General features: G+C 39.2%; 1 protein-coding gene across 1 annotated transcript in view; it reads right to left on the bottom strand.

Moving 5' to 3' along the window:
• CPM (carboxypeptidase M) overlaps positions 1-5,422 on the bottom strand; it is a 40,013-nt gene extending 34,591 nt beyond the window's left edge. Inside the window, exon 1 of the mRNA XM_009887794.1 lies at positions 5,413-5,422. Coding sequence (XP_009886096.1) covers position 5,413 — 1 coding nt within the window. The 5' untranslated portion in view covers positions 5,414-5,422. The remainder of the gene's footprint in view (positions 1-5,412) is intronic.
• Between the last annotated feature and the right edge of the window lie 12,525 nt (positions 5,423-17,947).

The following is a 17,947-nucleotide window of genomic DNA, read 5'->3' as shown; positions in this document are numbered from 1 at the left end:
CGCCCAAGGGGCAGAGGGGACACACACACACACCACCCCCGCCTCTCGCTTCTCCCCTCCCTCCTTCCCGCCTCGCCAACGGCTCTCACCTGAGCGCCACACGGCTCCTGTCAGGGCGACGGCGGGCGGCGCAGCCCTCCCCGCTCTCCTCGGGGTGAAACCAACCTTCCCAGTAGGTTGTAGGGAGGGAAAAGGGTTCGAGCTATACGCCTGGCGGCCGACATGGTGTCGTCGCGGCCACCTTTCGGCGAGTCCCTGCTGGTTTTGCCTTATTTTTCTTCCCGGAGCAGGGGGTGAGGGGTGTCTGGAGGAAACAAAGAAAAGGGGAGGGGGGCGCGCAAAAATGCACGATTTGACTTTTGGTGGTTGATTTGAATCACAAGAAGGATTGTTAAAAAAACCCCAACAAACTTAACTTCTTTTTTTTTTTTTTTTTTTTTTTTTTAAAGGGGGGGGTGCAGGGAGCCCCCGGCTGACACGCCGGGTCCGTATTACTGGTGCTCCTCAGCGGCTGTGTGGGCCTGGGCGTCAGCCCAGGGTGTCAGCACCTGGGGCCTAGAGACAAAACCTGCTGAGGGACTCTTGAGGGAATTTAGCTACTCAAATCTAACATCTCTGCCTGGCAGGTTTGGTTTTGGCTTTTGTTTTGGTTTTCTTTTTTTTTTCTTTTTTTTTTTTTTTTTTAGATGAGTTTTTAATAGGCTTGCGTTCACTCACTGCAAGGACTGGATTATATCTACAGAATTAACTGCTTTTCTTGGTTTTGCGCAAACCGCATTGCCTTGGGGATATCCTAGTCTTGGGATTCACCCACAAAGACTTTTTCATCACCTTTTGTTTTCTTTAAGGTTGAAAAAGACTAAGAGAAAAAAAAAAAGGAAGCTGGCCTCCAGCAACAAAAATTAGGATAGCATCTACATTTATTTTTAAATATGAATGTGGCTATGGCTGAGTGTTACAATACAACTATTTGTAAATTCTGCATAATTTTTCTGAGAAAGAAAAATGTCAGTTTCCATTGTAACCAGCAGCAGGATTTCACCTGCCTTCTTCTTAAGTTTGCTATACTAGTCAATGTCAGAAAAAGGATATGGAAAGGAATGAACATATGAGCCAATCCTAAATAATGAGTCCTGAATTCCAAATCGAAGATGCTGCATTTAATAAAAAGTTCTTGTTAAATAAAAAGTTGCTGTCAAATTAAAAGGTGCCTTTTTTTTTTTTTACCCCAAAGCTTTAAGAGAAAACCGCAAACTATATTTTAATGTGAGCATTTGTAGCATCCCAATGTACCAGAAGGAAATATATCTAAAAATGTTGGTAAGAGATCTACGTTCAGACCCCTCAAGTATTCTTAGTTCATGGGAGGGACTTCCATATCACATATGATGTATGACAAGGTATGTATGCAATGTACAAGACTACTTGGTTAAAAGAGATATATAATATTAGACTTCTGTTGAATAGCGTTCCTTCTAGCATGGCGTTTTGGGAGAGGGGACAGCCCCAGAGCCTTTCTCCCATAGAATCGTCTAGGTTGGAAGGGACCTTTAAGATCATCAAGTCCAACCATCAACCTAACACCACCAAACACACCACTAAACCATATCCCTAAGCACCACGTCTACCCATCTTTTAAATGCCTCCAGGGATGGTAATTCTACCACTTCCCTGGGCAGCCTGTTCCAATGCTTGGTAACCCTTTCCATGAAGAATTTTTTCCTAATATCTATATCCCAAAATGAATACTCCATACTTTGACTCCACCATATTTTAACTCTCATAACTTGACAAGACCTTCTCTCACCTGTCACAAAAGAAAATTTTTGCAAGACCTAAATACGGATGTCTCTTACCTTCTTTATTAAATAAATGTTAATAGTTGGTTACGGTTACTTGCATTTGCTACATGGAATGGGACGTAAACTGTGGGGTTAAGCTGCAAATGTGTCTGCAGCGAAGCAGGAGGAAGGAGTCAAGTACGTTAGCTGAACATTTGAATTTGTGAGGCTTGAATGTATATCTCTATATATACATACATATATATATATAGGCTCCATGGAAGATGATCTGGAGACACCATTGAGTAGGCAGGGAAGAAAATATACTCAGATGGTAGTCCAACATACACATACTTGGAAACTGTCCCATGATAATCACATAAAATCAGAGAACTATGACTCCAAGATAGAGTGGGGTGTTGGCGACATGGTAAAAATGACAGGGGGCTGTAAAAACTTAATCTCAGTGAAACAACCAAAATGACCTTTGATACCAGGTAATCACACAGTGTTATCTCCTTTGGAAATTATGCCACCCTTTAATGTAGCTAGCATAGTCACGGTTAAATGAGAGCATTACTGTATTTAGGAATGTTCAAAATGATAGATTGTTTCCATGCCAGGTGCTTGCAAGTTAAGACAAGGCAGCCTGTTTGGCAATATTTGAGTTACGTGTGACAGAATAATTTTTTTTTTTTTTTTCCCCTAGCCTGCACAGAACTCAAAGATACCTGTTGCTTTTGAAACACTTTTCAGAAGGTCAGTTTAATCCAACCTGGGCAAATAATATTCTGGTATACCCAGTTATGGGTAAAAATCAGTACCAAAGACCAAATCCTGTACGAAATTAAGTCAGCAATAAATCTCCTGGTGGCATCAGTGGTTCAAAACCAGGGACTACGTGTCTGCTGCTGATTGCAATTATTTTCTCAGCACTGCAGTGGACAATGACCCCTATGAGGAAGGGAGATAAACAGAGAAGTCTGCTGTGTACAGCATTAACCGTTCTCCTCTCAGTGACATTCGGGTTCGTCCATTCGAAACTACTCAACAAATAACTATCAACGCTAGCACCTGAGCATGGCTTTTGCAGGGGGAAAAAAAAAAAAAAAGTAAATTTTTTCCTGAAATGCTGGCCCGTGGATCTCAGCAGAGTTGCTTGGGAACATATCGGGGTGGTGTAATGATGTGAGTAGCTGTGTTGCCCTCTAGTGACAGGTAAAGAAAATCCTATCACGAGCAACAGGTACGAAAAATTCTTCATGCAATAGTTAGGTAGCTCCGTAAAACTGACACTTCACAGACACAGTTAAGGTAGGTATCAGCAGTAAAAAGATCTTCTGGAAGCTTTTGTAATTTCAGAGAGCCATTCACAGAGCCGATCTTGGAATTTGAAATCTTACTCAGTGTTTCATCATCTTTCGTGCAGGATTTCTGCACTTTCCAAAGATTAGTAAGAAAAGATGAGTGTCCTAGATTATAAGTGAAGCTTCAAAATATTTTTGGTGAGAAATACAAAAATGTCACTAACAAGGATTAAATTTTTTAAGGATCACTGCTGCTGTTAAAGCTTTCTCATTTGAAATCACATCCTAGGCAGACAGGGTACAGCCTCATGTTCTTCCCACTGATGTAACACCAAGGACCTGACAATCAGATTTCTGGTGTGGGAAAAACATGAGATAAAGGCTTTCTCCGGTGAGAAAGACCAGACAAGTGAGTTCAGTATGAGAGAACACAGACACACGAATTTGATAGGACAGCAGAGTCCTGGATTAGCATAAACCCAGATACCAATCACCTGAATGAACTGCAATGAAGCCATTCTGGTGTATAATACCCACACTGACGAATTAACAAGCTGGTATTAGTATGGTGAAAGATAGATTCCCTGCATGAAAGAGCACAAAAGCACCAGAAATTGCTCAAGCATTCACCAACTTATTAGTTGTCTCTACCACACAGGCAATTCTCAGCTGAGGCTTGTGTACTTGGTTCATAAATCTCCTCCCCTCCATCTCAGCACAAGGATTACCCCCGGAGAAGAAAGGGATGCCCTGCTGTGTCTGGTAATCTGCAATTAGAAAATGATCCCAAGGGGGACTATTAGCAGCTGGTGTAGTTTAGAGCTGTCCAGACAAGCACTGAATTAGCTGGAGAATCTGGAACCACAACTAGCTGCCTGACAACCCTCTCACCCATCCCATCTTGCAAACAGCAAAATTTGCATACAGCAGAGATTTTGAGCTACCATATGACAACACGTTGTCATGTGCTATGGTGGAACAGGTCAGTTCTGCTCCACGGGGGGTTGAAACATGGGAACATGATCACATTCAAGATAAATGTCTTGAGTGTTCTATGTTGGATATTGTAATATTATCAAAATGTGTTTCAGTTCTATCTTTCTCCTCTTAAATTGGCTTATACTTGCCCTTCCAACAGTTCACAGAGAATTAGAGATAATTTGAAAATAAATTATCTTTGGAATGCCAGGACTTAATTTTGCACCTGTGGCATAATGGGTCTCTAGGTAGGTAAGAGCACAGGAATAAGAATGAGGAAACCCAGGAAGATTTGGTGGGAAGTTCAGCGGGCTGGGGACCAATGGATTTCAGGGAAGTAAATGGGAAGAAGGAAGGTGAGGAATGTCCATAGAGGTCTTGAGGAGGTGGGAGGACTGGAGCTTGGGGAGAAGGGGCTGGAAGGTGGATGGGATATAGACACCGTTGCTGGGAAAAAACACTTGAGAGGATTTGGGGGGGTGAGGGGGGCATTCATGTGGAAAAGAACTGAGAGTAGTCTTTCTGCTTACTAACATCTTGCTAATCTGACCCCAGGACAAGAAAATTTGAGGGATTTAAGATGCTGACATAGCATCTTGTCAGGTCTGCTAATTTGTATATGAAATGCATTGCAGTTAATACCATGGAAATTACAGAGATTCTTCATAGCTGATTTCTTGTTGATATTAAGCAATACTTTTGAGTAATCTGAAATTTGTCCCGAGAACTGGACTCATTTCAGCTATCAACATTAGGAAAATTTGTCAAGCTTTGGAATAGTGTTTTGCCATTTTTGCTAATTACCTTCAGATCAAAATATCTTCCTAATTGCCATTGTCAAGAACAATGCAACACTCTTACTCGCAATGATGGCTAGTCTGCCTCCTTAAACAAAAGTTCTCCAGGCCACTTAACATGTCTGTTTCAAGTAAACAATGGTGCCATTTCCTGAACAAGAAATTAAGACATTTTTGGAAAACTTCATTGTGTAATAAAACAATCCTCTGTTTCTCTGATTTATGCATAATGGGCCTCTACACAGACAACCAAGTAAACAGTGTGTGCTGAAATCTCCTATCAGTGAAAAGCACACATCGTGATGTTTTGAACTAACCTTTTTCTTTTGGGAGGGAAACGAAGAGGGAGCTTTCTAGATATACAATATCTATGAATTTGCTGATCAGCAGTTTAAAAATGAATGTTTAGTGCTGCAATAAACAAATATGCCACTTGCTTGTCCTCATTGAAAGCAGCTGGCAAGTCATTTCTTGGATTAATCTGTACTGGCTGTGTACTGGTTAGACTGCTATTTATTAAACCATATGGCTCTGTGAAGGTTCCATTTCTCCAAAGACAGGGGTATGGTTTTGTGGCCAGCTTAAACCAACCTAAAACTGAGCTGTCCCTGAGAGAGCCATTCCTGCACCAAACCCTGCTGCCTGCTTTTTGCCAGTGTGAGCACTCAACCAGCCATGTGGTACATTGGATTGGGGAACTGGTGCACTTGGAAGCTAACCCAAACACACACACATACACACACACACAGAGTCCAAAAAATCTCTTCATTTTCAATTGGCTCAGCTCCCTAATGCAGCCCAGACAAGTACCGGCTTTGGCTGAGGGAGCAGAAGGACTAGATGGCCCGTGGAGTGAGAATGAACTGAGAGTGAACTGCTGGCTAGAGGTAGGCAGATACGCGATGCCACAGGTCAGCAGAGAGTTTCTTCAGAAGAATGAGCTGCGCTCAGAAGAGAGAGACTCTCATGCTGTGCCTCAGGCTCAGGCAATGTCTCTTTCCTTGGATATCAGCTAGACATGAAACCCTGTTACTCTCCTACCCTACTAATGATAGGGGAATAGTAATGCTGAATTTAACTGTAGCTTGTCAAGCAGTTTTATAATGTCACTTAAATAAAAAATAGAGAAAGAAAATGGTATTTCAAATATGGAAGCCTCTGTTAGGCTTAGTCTGATACTATTGCTTATTCTGTATAGACAGTGATAATATTTGGAGAGTTCCTCCAGGCAAATGAGCCTTCCAAGGCAACCTGTCATGACAGAAAGCTTATTAAGGTTACCTTGATATAATCAGTATTTACAAGCACAACAGCCTGCACAAAAGAGTACTGAAAATAACGTTTATTCATAAATGTTTGTAAGTCCAAGGTGAAAAGCTGCTCCCATGGTGATTATGGAGGCTGGCTAAAGACCGGCCCTTAATAAGACACAGCCTGGAAAGAAAGAATCTCCCAATGCTCAGGCTTTGAAGGTAGTTTATCGGAGGTCATGCATAACTTCATCGGAAAATAAAAAATCAGGATGAAAAAAGTTGTTGCTGATGCCAGAGAACTTTTTTTTCCCTAGTTCACGTTTTACGGAATTATTAGAAAACTATAAAAGTAGTCAAGCTTTGACATGGAGCAAGAAAAAACAGGAATGCTTTAATTTTGCCTTGGCTCATTGAATTTTCATATTATTAAGCTTCTAAATGTTACTTATTTACAAAGACTTTTAAGTGAATTCTTGCTTTAGAATGCTTTGTACTTAAACTAAATCATGTAAGAAGAATGATTTTGCTACCACAATGCTTCCCGAAGAGCAATTTTTCCTGCACAGTCAAATCCATGCTTAGAGAAGATGTGTAGGATAAGGGATGGTCTTGCATACTTGGCACATCCTTGGAATTAGTGTTTCAAAACAACATACATTATAGCAGTCTTAAGCATGGTCATCAGGCACCAAACTGACATCTGAGCAAGACCCAGATTGGAACAATTTCCTGTACCAGCTTCAGAAGCAGACAAACCTTGGGGGTCAAACGTCTTCATTTTTATTTTGTTAATATATGACTGTGTAAATATAATATAAAATTGTCCATTGGGAATGAGGATTTCAAGTGTTTAAGAAAGAGTAGCCTCATCTCATTTGCATTAGTAATCCTTTTTGGCAATCTCCCACACAGGAAGCCTGAAAATACACAAGAAAAACACGAATTCCCCAGAGAGCCTGTGGTAAGGAGATCACTAAACTAAGATAACATGAAGGATGCCCTCATTTCAAGACATTTGTCCAAACAGATGGCAAGGCTGAATGTTGCATGCACTGCAACTATTGACATACTGCATACCAGAAGCTTTTCTGTAGTCGATTGTTTTTCACATAGTTTTAATTATTGTTCATCCTACAGGGTGTTTCATGGATGACTATGGAACCCCAATCTGCCCTTTTCATTGCATGCTGAGTAACTTTTTTGGGTCTTTCCTTTACCATGACTGCTCCTGTGCAAGCCCAGCTACATTAAGTATTCTGTCTTTGATTAAAGACTGGACTGTTCAGAGAATTATTCAGCCCTTAAAACTATCTTGTTGTGGGCTAATACTTCAAATTGCACTATATATTACAAAAATTTTAATCAGCTTGGTGTTGTCTGCAAACTTGCTGAGGGTGCACTTGATCCCACCGTCTACGTCAGTGATGAAGACAGTACTGGTCCCAATACAGACCCCTGAGGGACACCACTTGTCACATCTGGACACTGAGCCATTGACCACTACCCTCTGGATGTGATCATCCAACCAATTCCTCATCCACCGAACAGTCCACCCACCAAATCCATATCTCTCCAACTGAGAGAGCAGGATGTTGTGGAGGACCATGTCAAAGGCCTTACAGAAGTCCAGATAGTCAACATCTGTAGCTCTTCCCTTATCCACTGACATAGTCTCTCTATCATAGAAGACCACTAGGTTAGTCAGGCAGGACTTGCCCTTGGTGAAGCACACTGGCTGTCTCGAATCACCTCCCTGTCCTCCATGTGCCTTTGCATAGTTTCTAGGATGATATGTTCCTTGATCTTCCCAGAGGTGAGGCTAACAGGTTGGTAGTTCCCAGGGTCCTCCATTCTACCCTTTTTAAAAATGGGTGCAATGTTTCCCTTTTTCCAGTCACCAGGGACTTCACCTGACTGCCATGACTTTTCAATTATCGTGGAGAGTGGCTTGGCACCTATATCAGCCAATTTTCTCAGGACTCTGGGAGGCATATCCTCAGGTCCCATAGACTTCTGTATGTTCAGGTTCCTCGGGTGGTCATGAACCTGAGCTTCTCCTAGAGCAGGAGGGACTTTTCTCTCCCAGTCCCTGCCTTGAGGTCCATCCACTCAAGAGGTGTGGGGAGAGAGGTTGCCAGTGAAGACAGAGGCAAAACCCAAAGGATTATTTCTTTTCACTGCATGTGAGGAAAAAACACAAAAGATATTATTCCTTGTATAAGTTTATACCTAGGACATTATTCCTTATAAAAGGAGCAAAATTTATTTCTTCCTCTCCAGCCAGTGTTGTCCTAATTACTCTCAGTATTTTTGGTACTTTTGTCTAAATCTAGAATTACAAAAAAGATATTTATCTCTATGTGTTGTCTTAACCAGCTGCAAACAGAGAATCTGAGCCAGTAAAACACACAACCATATGTTCAACAACTTTAAACTTACACCAAAGTTCTCTTGACTTCAATCACAGTTAAGCATATTATTAAGATGACGTGTGCAATCTTGTAGAAGAGGGAATGGGATTGGGATCTTCCATAGTTTGGGCTCCTACTGTTCTGGAAATGTCTGTCTTCATCAGTCATTCTAGAATTTACTTTGCTTTATATAAAACCACAGTTGATCTATGGACATACATATCTGTAATTTCTATTGTGTCTTCTTTTAATGATTTGGGCTCAGAATTTTGGTCATCATTAATTCCTCCCATCCTATTTTGAAACAGAATTTTAGTGAGTTGCTAGGCCAATACTGATTTCATGAACTTTCCCTGTCCTCTATGGGTGTTTCATGTGTTTAAAATATGATATTGTTGTTTACTCTTGTTTGAAGATCTTTTCCTTTCTGTGTTTATGTTCTATTCAGAACTGATCAACGTGGAAAAAATTCTTATTCCAGTCTCTCTGAAGAATTAAAGAAGTGGGAGTGATTTATCTTTGTGCAAAAGTGATAAATTAGCATTTTCCATACATTTAGCACTGATGTATTGATTGGGCCATGGAGAATAGGTCTACTATCATTTGACATTCTGCAAAGACCACGGGCAAGGAAAATGAAAACAGAGCTGCTTGCAGAAGCTTTGTATTCACAATTGCTGAATTATGTCAATAGGGTTAATTAGAAAGACATAGTGCTTGTAGTTCTGCTGACAGTAGCTAAACTCGTAGGTAGCAATAGCTCAGTCAAAAGGTTTATGGAAAGTCAAAAATGCTCTAAAAACAAGGCAACAATGCACATATCATAAACATGGTAAGAACACTTGCTCGTGTGTATGGAGTAACTGAGACTGAACTGCATGACTTTTTCCACAGAATATGGAGCTGGCTGCTGGAAAGCCAACCACCACCATTTTCTTGTCTACGTATTATGTGATGAACAGTTTTACCACTGGTTTTCCTACTTGCCACAATGCTCAGGGATGGTTCCAGCATCTGAATGAACTTGAGACCAGAGGGACTGGAGTCCCTGGTCAGTGGGAAGGGCAGGCCTTGGAGATGATGGAGCTGTCTGGGGATTAAAAGAACCCTCAGGTTTTCAGTTAGGGTTGGCTTGTCAGCATCTTTCACTCATTTCCTTTCTCTCTCTGGTCAGAAATGACCTTAAAAAATGGTCCACAGGCAAGTATTACAAAAATAGATATATTTCCACTAAATATTTTTTTCTTTAATGAGACAGAATACGTGGCTAAAATGCTTTGACAAACTCTGAATTTAACTAATTTTAATGGAAGATTTTAGTTTATATTCTCCACCCCATTCTGCAAATCTCAGCCCTTATTCTAACTTCAATATGGTTAGATGTACAAAGGAATAGGTTTTAATGCAATATTCTAGTTTCTCCCTTTGAAGTATCTTCTATTTGTGAATTCATAAAGGCTTATGTAAAATCTCTTATTGTATATGGGATTAAGTTCTCTGAGGAGAATTGATATTGTGTTCATCTCAGTTTATGTAGTGATCCTCTACCTGATATATCCGCAGAATTAAAAAAAAATAAATTAGTAGAATTGTGAAATCTAGCATAGAATAAAGATTTCTGGTGCAACAGTTACTCTGATACTTTGTGTCTGTATTGTGATATTTATTACATGAACTCAATTTTTTTCTTTACCCAGGACCTCTATTTTGGTCAGAATACACAGTAAGTGTGCCACTTGATGAACAACTATTTAAAATTTTGTTTTATACTATTTTTTTCAGAGGTTGGCCTGTTTTTGTCTGAGACATCAGTCAACATTCAAGATCTTGTGGGTGTTTCCTTTAAAAGGGGAGACTAGTGATGGAATCAAGCATTTTGTTAATTCAATCCCTCTCATTTAGAAAGAATGGACAGTCATGAAGTGATATTTTGCTGAACTCAGTAGGAGTCAGACAAAAAGCATTCTCCTTTCTTACATTTTCAAGCAACACTAGCATTGATTCTGCTGCTGTGAGTTTCTGTCCTGCTTCCACTCAGCTTCTGACCATTTTTATATATAACCTCTATTTACAGCTGACTTACTTTCAAAAGAAGTGTAATCCTCCTATTTTGTATTCAAGGTGAACTTTACAAACAATTTCATTTGCATGATACTGGTACATTTGAATAAACCACTATTTTAACCACAAAAAGACATCCCAAACCTTGTTAGGAGGACCAAATTGGTAATTTCCTCAGGGTTTTTTGTCATGTTTGAAAAATGGAATATGAATGATTCACAAGCATTAACATATATTCATAAGCCTCTCTGAAGATTGATATTATCCTCATTTTACAGATGAGGCACTGGAGCAAAGAAAAAATAGGATCAAAAGTTTTCATCTGTCTTAGAAGCCAATCTGAAACATCAGCAAACTGATTTTTGTAGACAGTTAGCATTACATTACTTTCTTTATGCTTAAAAGAAAACTATCACCGACTTCAGCTGCAGTTGCAAATCCTAGAGACTTACAAATTTGACCCCTCCATATGAGTCTAGGTCCTCAAAAAAAAGAAACACAGTGCATCTGCTAAGTAGTTTTATGAAGTGGCCTCGCATAGTAGAGGCAGAGACAATCCTGCTCAATCGGACGGTATTTGCAACCATAAACACATATGTTTTCTTCCTGCACTCCATGGTCTCAGATAATCCTTTCCAGCTTCAGCAGCAAATGAGACTGGGTTCAGCTATGAGCCTTATTTACAGCCTCAAAAATTCAGGGGTCATTTAGTAATTCTGTCCCAGGGCCTACAGATGAAGGAGCCAGGAAAAGAATGCATGGATGCTCCAGTTTGCAACAATGCTTTTTTAGTGATGAGGCTTTTTATCTAATCTTCCACATGAAAAATCCAAAACAAGTAGAAAGAACAGGTATTCAGTCCTGTGAAATGTCATCCTCTACACGGTTCATGAACAAGGTTATATTTGCTTTCTGCTGATTAAGTTAAAGAGATCAGCAACGGTTTATTATCTTTTGTATCAACAGGTACAGCTGTGACAGTGCCAGTACCTTTCAAAGATATTTGGCACCAGCTGAGGTGCGGGAACCTCAGGGATCTGTTCTTGGCCTCAAGGAGGGCACAGAAGCTGCTTTTACGCAGCTTGACTTCTCATACCCTCTGCACACCAACCTCCCCCTTTCCCATCTGATTCATCCTGGTGCTTGGCTTTTTTTCAAGTTCTATTTTCTTTATTTAACAAGACTCACAAGACTTACCAAAGACATTCCTAGGTAGGCCCAGTTTGCCTTCATTTACCTAAAATAGGCTATTATATTACTTCTGTGTTGTTTCACCCACTGTATTTACAGACTGTTTTTTAGTCTGGATATAGAGAAGCCTCATACCTCCAACTGAAGCTCACATTGAGAAACTTGAACACTGAAAGTGCTCATCTGCCTCAAAGGTATCCAACTGTGACAAACAACAGCATCAAAAAACATCCTCTCACTTTCAAGATCATCAGGCCTAACGAAGTTCTGTGCTTACATTTTGATTCACAGCATTGTATCCAACTGAATACTTGAGGAATTCAAATAAACTGAACTCCTGGACCCCTGTAATGAATATAACTCTTGCCTGTCAGGTGAATCTGGACAACAGTTAAATGCTTACATGCTGTCTTTTTCCACAGTCAGGGTCCATAACACTAGTCAGGTGAATTTGCTTGTTTCCTACCACTTCTCTCTAACTTATTTATATTAGCTCAAGTGAATTTTTGCACAAGTATTTGGTAACTGCTATTCTCTTTGTAACACGGACTGTCATCATATTTGCTAACAGCCTAATAATCTTCAAAGACAGCACTGTGAAGACTGAAAAATAAGTGAACTAAGCCATTTGCTGTAGAATCTTCAGTAGATTTTTCCCCTTCACCCTGGTTATCAAGTACCACGAGGTACCCAGCAGATCATAAGGACACTCTTCATATTGTTCTTAAAGGCTACAAACATTTTTTCTTTCTCTCCATTAACACTGGGGAAAAACTGATGGCATTCTCAGAAATACTTAGGAAGCAGTATAGGTCATAGCAAGCCGAGCCATGCTAACCACTCATTCATCAGACACTTCTCTTCCCTTAAATAAGTGTGTCTTCACATCATCAGTGGCCACAGTCTCCCAAGCCTTTAGTGACTTTTAGCTCTGTCATGGCTATTTTACCTGCTATTGCCCCTCTGACAGTGCAATGAGGCATAAGAAATGCTTTGTGGCTTTTATTACTTTGGAAAATACTTAGGAAATCAGGAAAATAGAAGAATAAAATTCCTGCGCTATGTCAGGTTTTCAGGGTGAAAGAAAAATGGTAATGGGACTTTTCAGAACCCTGGCTTGCTGACCTAATAGACTTTTCCATGTCATGCCAGCTACTAATTTCAGCTTTAATATCTAGTTTGAAAGGAGTTGCATGTTTTTATATAATGCAGTGTATGAGTTCTCACAAATCTGATTTCTTCTCTTTGCTCACATAATTCTGCCCTTTTGATGAACCTTTTTCTTGCTAACATATATTAAAAAGTTTGTTCATAAAATATAAAACAATTACACAACTATACAGATAATTAAATAAGTGGGTAAGTGAGCATTACGTATAAGAATAAATATTCTTGAGTTGCAAAAATGTTTATAAAACCTGTTTAAACTATTTATTCAGTAATAATCACAGCATCATATGTTAATGTCCAGTCATAACCTCAAGTAGGATGTTTAAACAGAAAAATTACCTTTGTTATCTGAGTCTGAGCATTACACAGAATATATACTTTCCCAAACTTTACTAGTTGTGGTGCTTTCAGGATTTAAAATTAGTGGGCTTTTTCCTAGCCAAAAATACTCAAGGATCTTTTTTTTTTTTTTTTTTCAGAGTTCACTATGTGCCTTCCTCTCTGCATCTTTAAGATTGAGTAGAAATCTTTCTTTCAGTAATTTTTAAAAGTTCTTTTGTGTTACTTGGACTAATATAATAAATATCAGTGAAATGCTTAAGTTGGATAGTTTGAATTTTAAAGAAGGGTAACATTAAAAGCCATTGATATTTTAATTAATCTGTTAATCTATTTCATTGGTGGGAATAGCCAGTGTGTCCTGGGAACTTCAGCCAATTCTAATTACTTCTTTGAAAGAGAGAAAAGTAGGGGGTAACCATAAGGAAAAGCTATTAGGAAGGAGTGTGCTAACGAGCTTTGAGAAAGTACAAAAAATATTTACATGAACTGAGGGAGAGCAGACATGTTCATTTAAACGGAAATTACCAGCAAAAATGATGGAAAAAGAAAATTTGACTTGGAAGTGCCCACTGATAATACAGAGCATTTTCTGAGCATAGTGTGAACATCTCTCTCCCTACCCTTCAGAATCCAATTATTTACACCTTTTTTATGATCCCATCCACACCTGGAGTTTGAATACACAGTTCTGACCCACAGAACGGGAGACAGCAAACAGACTGGTAATCTAAGGATCTCAGGTTCTGATTCAATGCCATTTACCCAGCAAAAAATCCGAGCGCTCAGGATTCTTATCAAGAAAACACAAAAAGCATGAGCTGCTAAACAATTAATGGATGTGAAGGCTTTGATGTATTTATGTAATGTCAGCAAAGAAATGGGTCCAATGAATTTTGTATAACTAATGACATGGTTTGTGACTAATGACCTAAGCTCCTTGCTGTTCCTTATTCCTTATTCACAAAGAAAGCAGCGGGTCAAATTCAGGTTTGCATAAATAGATATAAGTGCTTTCAAGTTCCCGGGAGATATAGCCACTCATGTAAGCAATGAATTGAGTTTAACTCTCTCTATATATATATAGTTAAAGATTAAACATAAGTTTCATAACGAAGAAGGTATTGGGAGTAGAAAGTAAATCTTCATATTAAATACTAGAATATAAAGAATGACAAGACATACACAGAGAAATGACATTATTAGGGCATTAAAATAGAAATACTCCAATATTAATGCAACTGAAATATTAGAGTATTAAAACCCAAGGCAGAACCACTAAACTTTTTTGAAAGTCATAGAATCCAGACCTTAAGACTAAATCTACTCTCGGAACTGGCTCTCTTGACTAATCATTTTCTCTGTAAAAAGGACAAAACCAACACTTCATACTTTAAAAAGACTCAAAAATCCAAACTTTAGTTTCATCTCTAGTTAGAACACTCAGGCTGTGCGTGAAGTAAATTGACAGGAGGCTCATAAATGCACGTAATAAAAAGTGATTTTAAAAATAGTAAAGGCAGAACAAAAGAGCCTTTCACTAAAATTTCCTGTAACAAACTCTCCTATTACAGAAGGATACTGTCACTTCATTACAATCAGAATAGGCTTTAAATTGAATAATCAAATAAACCGCTTATCCTGCTAGCGTAAGATTGCTCCAGGGCACAGAACAGTTTGCAGCAGCCCTGTTGTGCTTCTGGCTCTTGCAACTTGTACCTGTAAGCAAAGGCTGAAATCCAACTTGGTGCCCTATTGCTTAAAATGTACATTTTATAGACATTTCAAAATGATCTGCTCAATGCTTTGTGAAAATTAGACACCAAATTAAAAACCACAAGTGTATAGTGAATCTGTGGTTACACTCTGAAAACAAAACACAAAAAAAAGAGGGTAAATTTACTATAGCCCTGTATGGAGTGTGGAAAATGATGCTATTTTGCCTAAACTGCCAAATATTCAGTTTGGCTTTATTTTACAGGCACTCTGCACTTTATCCTTTGATAAATGCTGTTGCTCCGTTAATATTACTGTAGATCCACAAATGGTAAATTAAGGTCAAGGAAGAAAAATGCACACAGGAGATTTAAAATGTATGAACATATTATTCAGAAGGATCTATCCATTTAAAATATTTTTACAATTCCCAGAAAGCGTTGTTACAATTGAAAAGGCTACACTGTAGTACAGGATGAGGCCCTGACACGGGAGGCGAAGGTTCAATTTTACCGGGATTGTTAGATACACTGTTACATGATGCTAAGCCTGCTGAGGCTAATTTGGGAACATCAGGCTCTCGCAAACTATGGTGTGAATAACTCTGTATCACAAATTCATTGAGGGAAGAGTCACACAACAGTCGTCCTGCGTCAACAAATGATCATCTCTATCAGTGATGGCTTGTGGGGCTGCCACAAACTGATGTTAGGTATTGCCTATCTGTGTAATGACGACACTCTCTTGATAGTTTTTTGAACAAGTTTCCTGAGAAGACCCACACATCAGGCTCCCTTACCCTTCACTAGCTCTCTTTTCAAAATCACCCTGCTTTGCAGAGGTATTTTTCTATGTTCTGAAAGATGGAATATTGTCCGTAAGCCACGAACACGGCACTGTTGCCTTCTGGTACGGGCTGTTACTGTGTTAGTCCTCTGTAGTCACAGAAATAAGCTACAGTAGGGCTGTTGTCCTGCCTTTCTGGGATGCACATCACTCTGAGCCAATCTTGTCCTTTTGCTGATGGTATCTGGACTGTTCGGAGGTCTGGGACACTGCAGTTTTGTTTCCATTTCTCTGACTATACGCTTTGTAATGACATTTCCTACCAGCATGCCCTTTCCATTCTGGAACACAGGAATTTGGCCCCAGAATCTCGTTCTTCAGTTGAAGGCAAATTTCTACAAAATCTGTCCTGTTGCATCACAAACTTATCACTCTGAAAAGCAAGGAAGCTCAGAGAAGTGCTCTGCGATTTCAGCAGAAGCTACTGCAGGGCCAGCCTGTGAAATCTGCTTCACTGTCACCCGTCCCACTGCAGGTATTATTTCTAATATTACATACACAGTGTTATTATGGGCAAATGCAACTTCCTCTCCTGATAACCTACAAACTGCAGGCTATATTATTCACAAGAACAGAAACAATATTGCAAACTCCCTTTTAGCTAAAAGCTCCTGATCAGGACTGAGCAAGGGCTCTTCAAGGAGTCATCTGCTATTTCCTACATGATCCTGCCTCGTAATGACTGTTACAGGCCTGTGGATGGCCTGTAATTCACAGCTTTGGTGTATTGCCATGACTCATTTTACTAAGCATTTAATTTTTATAGCCAAAACAATTTGCGCAGTAAACAAAATCATTATAGCAATTAAAGTGACAACTGTAAAAGGGAAAGCCCTATTTGAAAGTGCCTGTAACTGAGGGAAGCCACCATCAGGAGAGATTCACACCACGGCTGCAATATGAGTAATTTTATTATTCTAACAAGTTGTAATTTCTGGAAAGCTACCTAGCTGATGAATCCAGTAAAGGTAGGGTGGTTTAGCACGCACCACAGTTGTTTAGCAGGTACCTAAAGGCACCAGCTTAAAGTTATCAAACAACTGTCTTTACGTGATGGAGTTTGATGGTCATTTCTGTGCATGTCATGTAACTGTAACCATGTCCCTTCATGGATATTACACTACAAATACACATATTTTTATCACTTTATGCACTGGAAAGATTTACATACACATCTGACCTGTTTCTAACCAATCTCTAAGGTCACATATGATTAAGCTAAAATATCAGCAATCATCTGATGGCTGTATGTGCAGGTCGTCACCGATGTTTTCACAGGCTGATTTGCAATTTAATCTAGCAATATCTGGACAGTAAAACCACCCACAAAGTTTTCTCTTGCTCTAATCTATCTTGACTGATAAATAGCAAGGTTAAAACAGAACATATTTGGGGTTACCACATTCTGAGTGAGCAGGTGGATTTTTGATTATATGACCCCAGTGAAAACATGTTTTCCTTTTAACATTGTGGTACATTTCTAACATGACCTGGTCAGCTCTTTTAGCAAAAAAAAAAAGCAAACCAAAACAAACCACAAACCTTTTCATTAAATTGGAACACTTGCATATTGTACATATACAGAAAGATTTGATTATCAGTCTCCACAAATGACAAACCTCTGGTTTTGACCATATATTTCCTTTCCATCAGTTTCCTCCCATAAGCATTAAAAAAGATCCCCAATATAGCCCTGCACAAGGTGACTTTTTTGCAACCTTAATGCTGCAAATCTACACATGATGCTACACAGTCTTTCAAAGTACTTTTTACCATAATAAGCGTTTCTATACTTGACCGATTCACCTTGTCTTTTTTCATAGTGCTCAACATTTTACAGACATGAAGTCACATCTACCTGTATATACTGTTACATGCACAGACATGGTTTGTTTATTTATTACTGATCTGTTCGTCATGACTCCTATTAATAATGGAGGTACATTTGTCCTCCCTGAGAGACACAGTTTAACGCGTTTGGAGACGGAGGCATAGATAAAGTGGGATCTGTTTCTCCATGTTACTTCAACTTGTTAATATTTTTCTGTTGTTTTTAAGTTCAGCTATAGCGATCAATCTATAATAATACTATATATT

This window comes from Charadrius vociferus, unplaced genomic scaffold, assembly GCF_000708025.1.
Source record: "Charadrius vociferus isolate BGI_N301 unplaced genomic scaffold, ASM70802v2 scaffold125, whole genome shotgun sequence".
Classification (NCBI taxonomy): domain Eukaryota; kingdom Metazoa; phylum Chordata; class Aves; order Charadriiformes; family Charadriidae; genus Charadrius; species Charadrius vociferus.
This window is presented reverse-complemented; position numbering and strand designations above follow the sequence as displayed.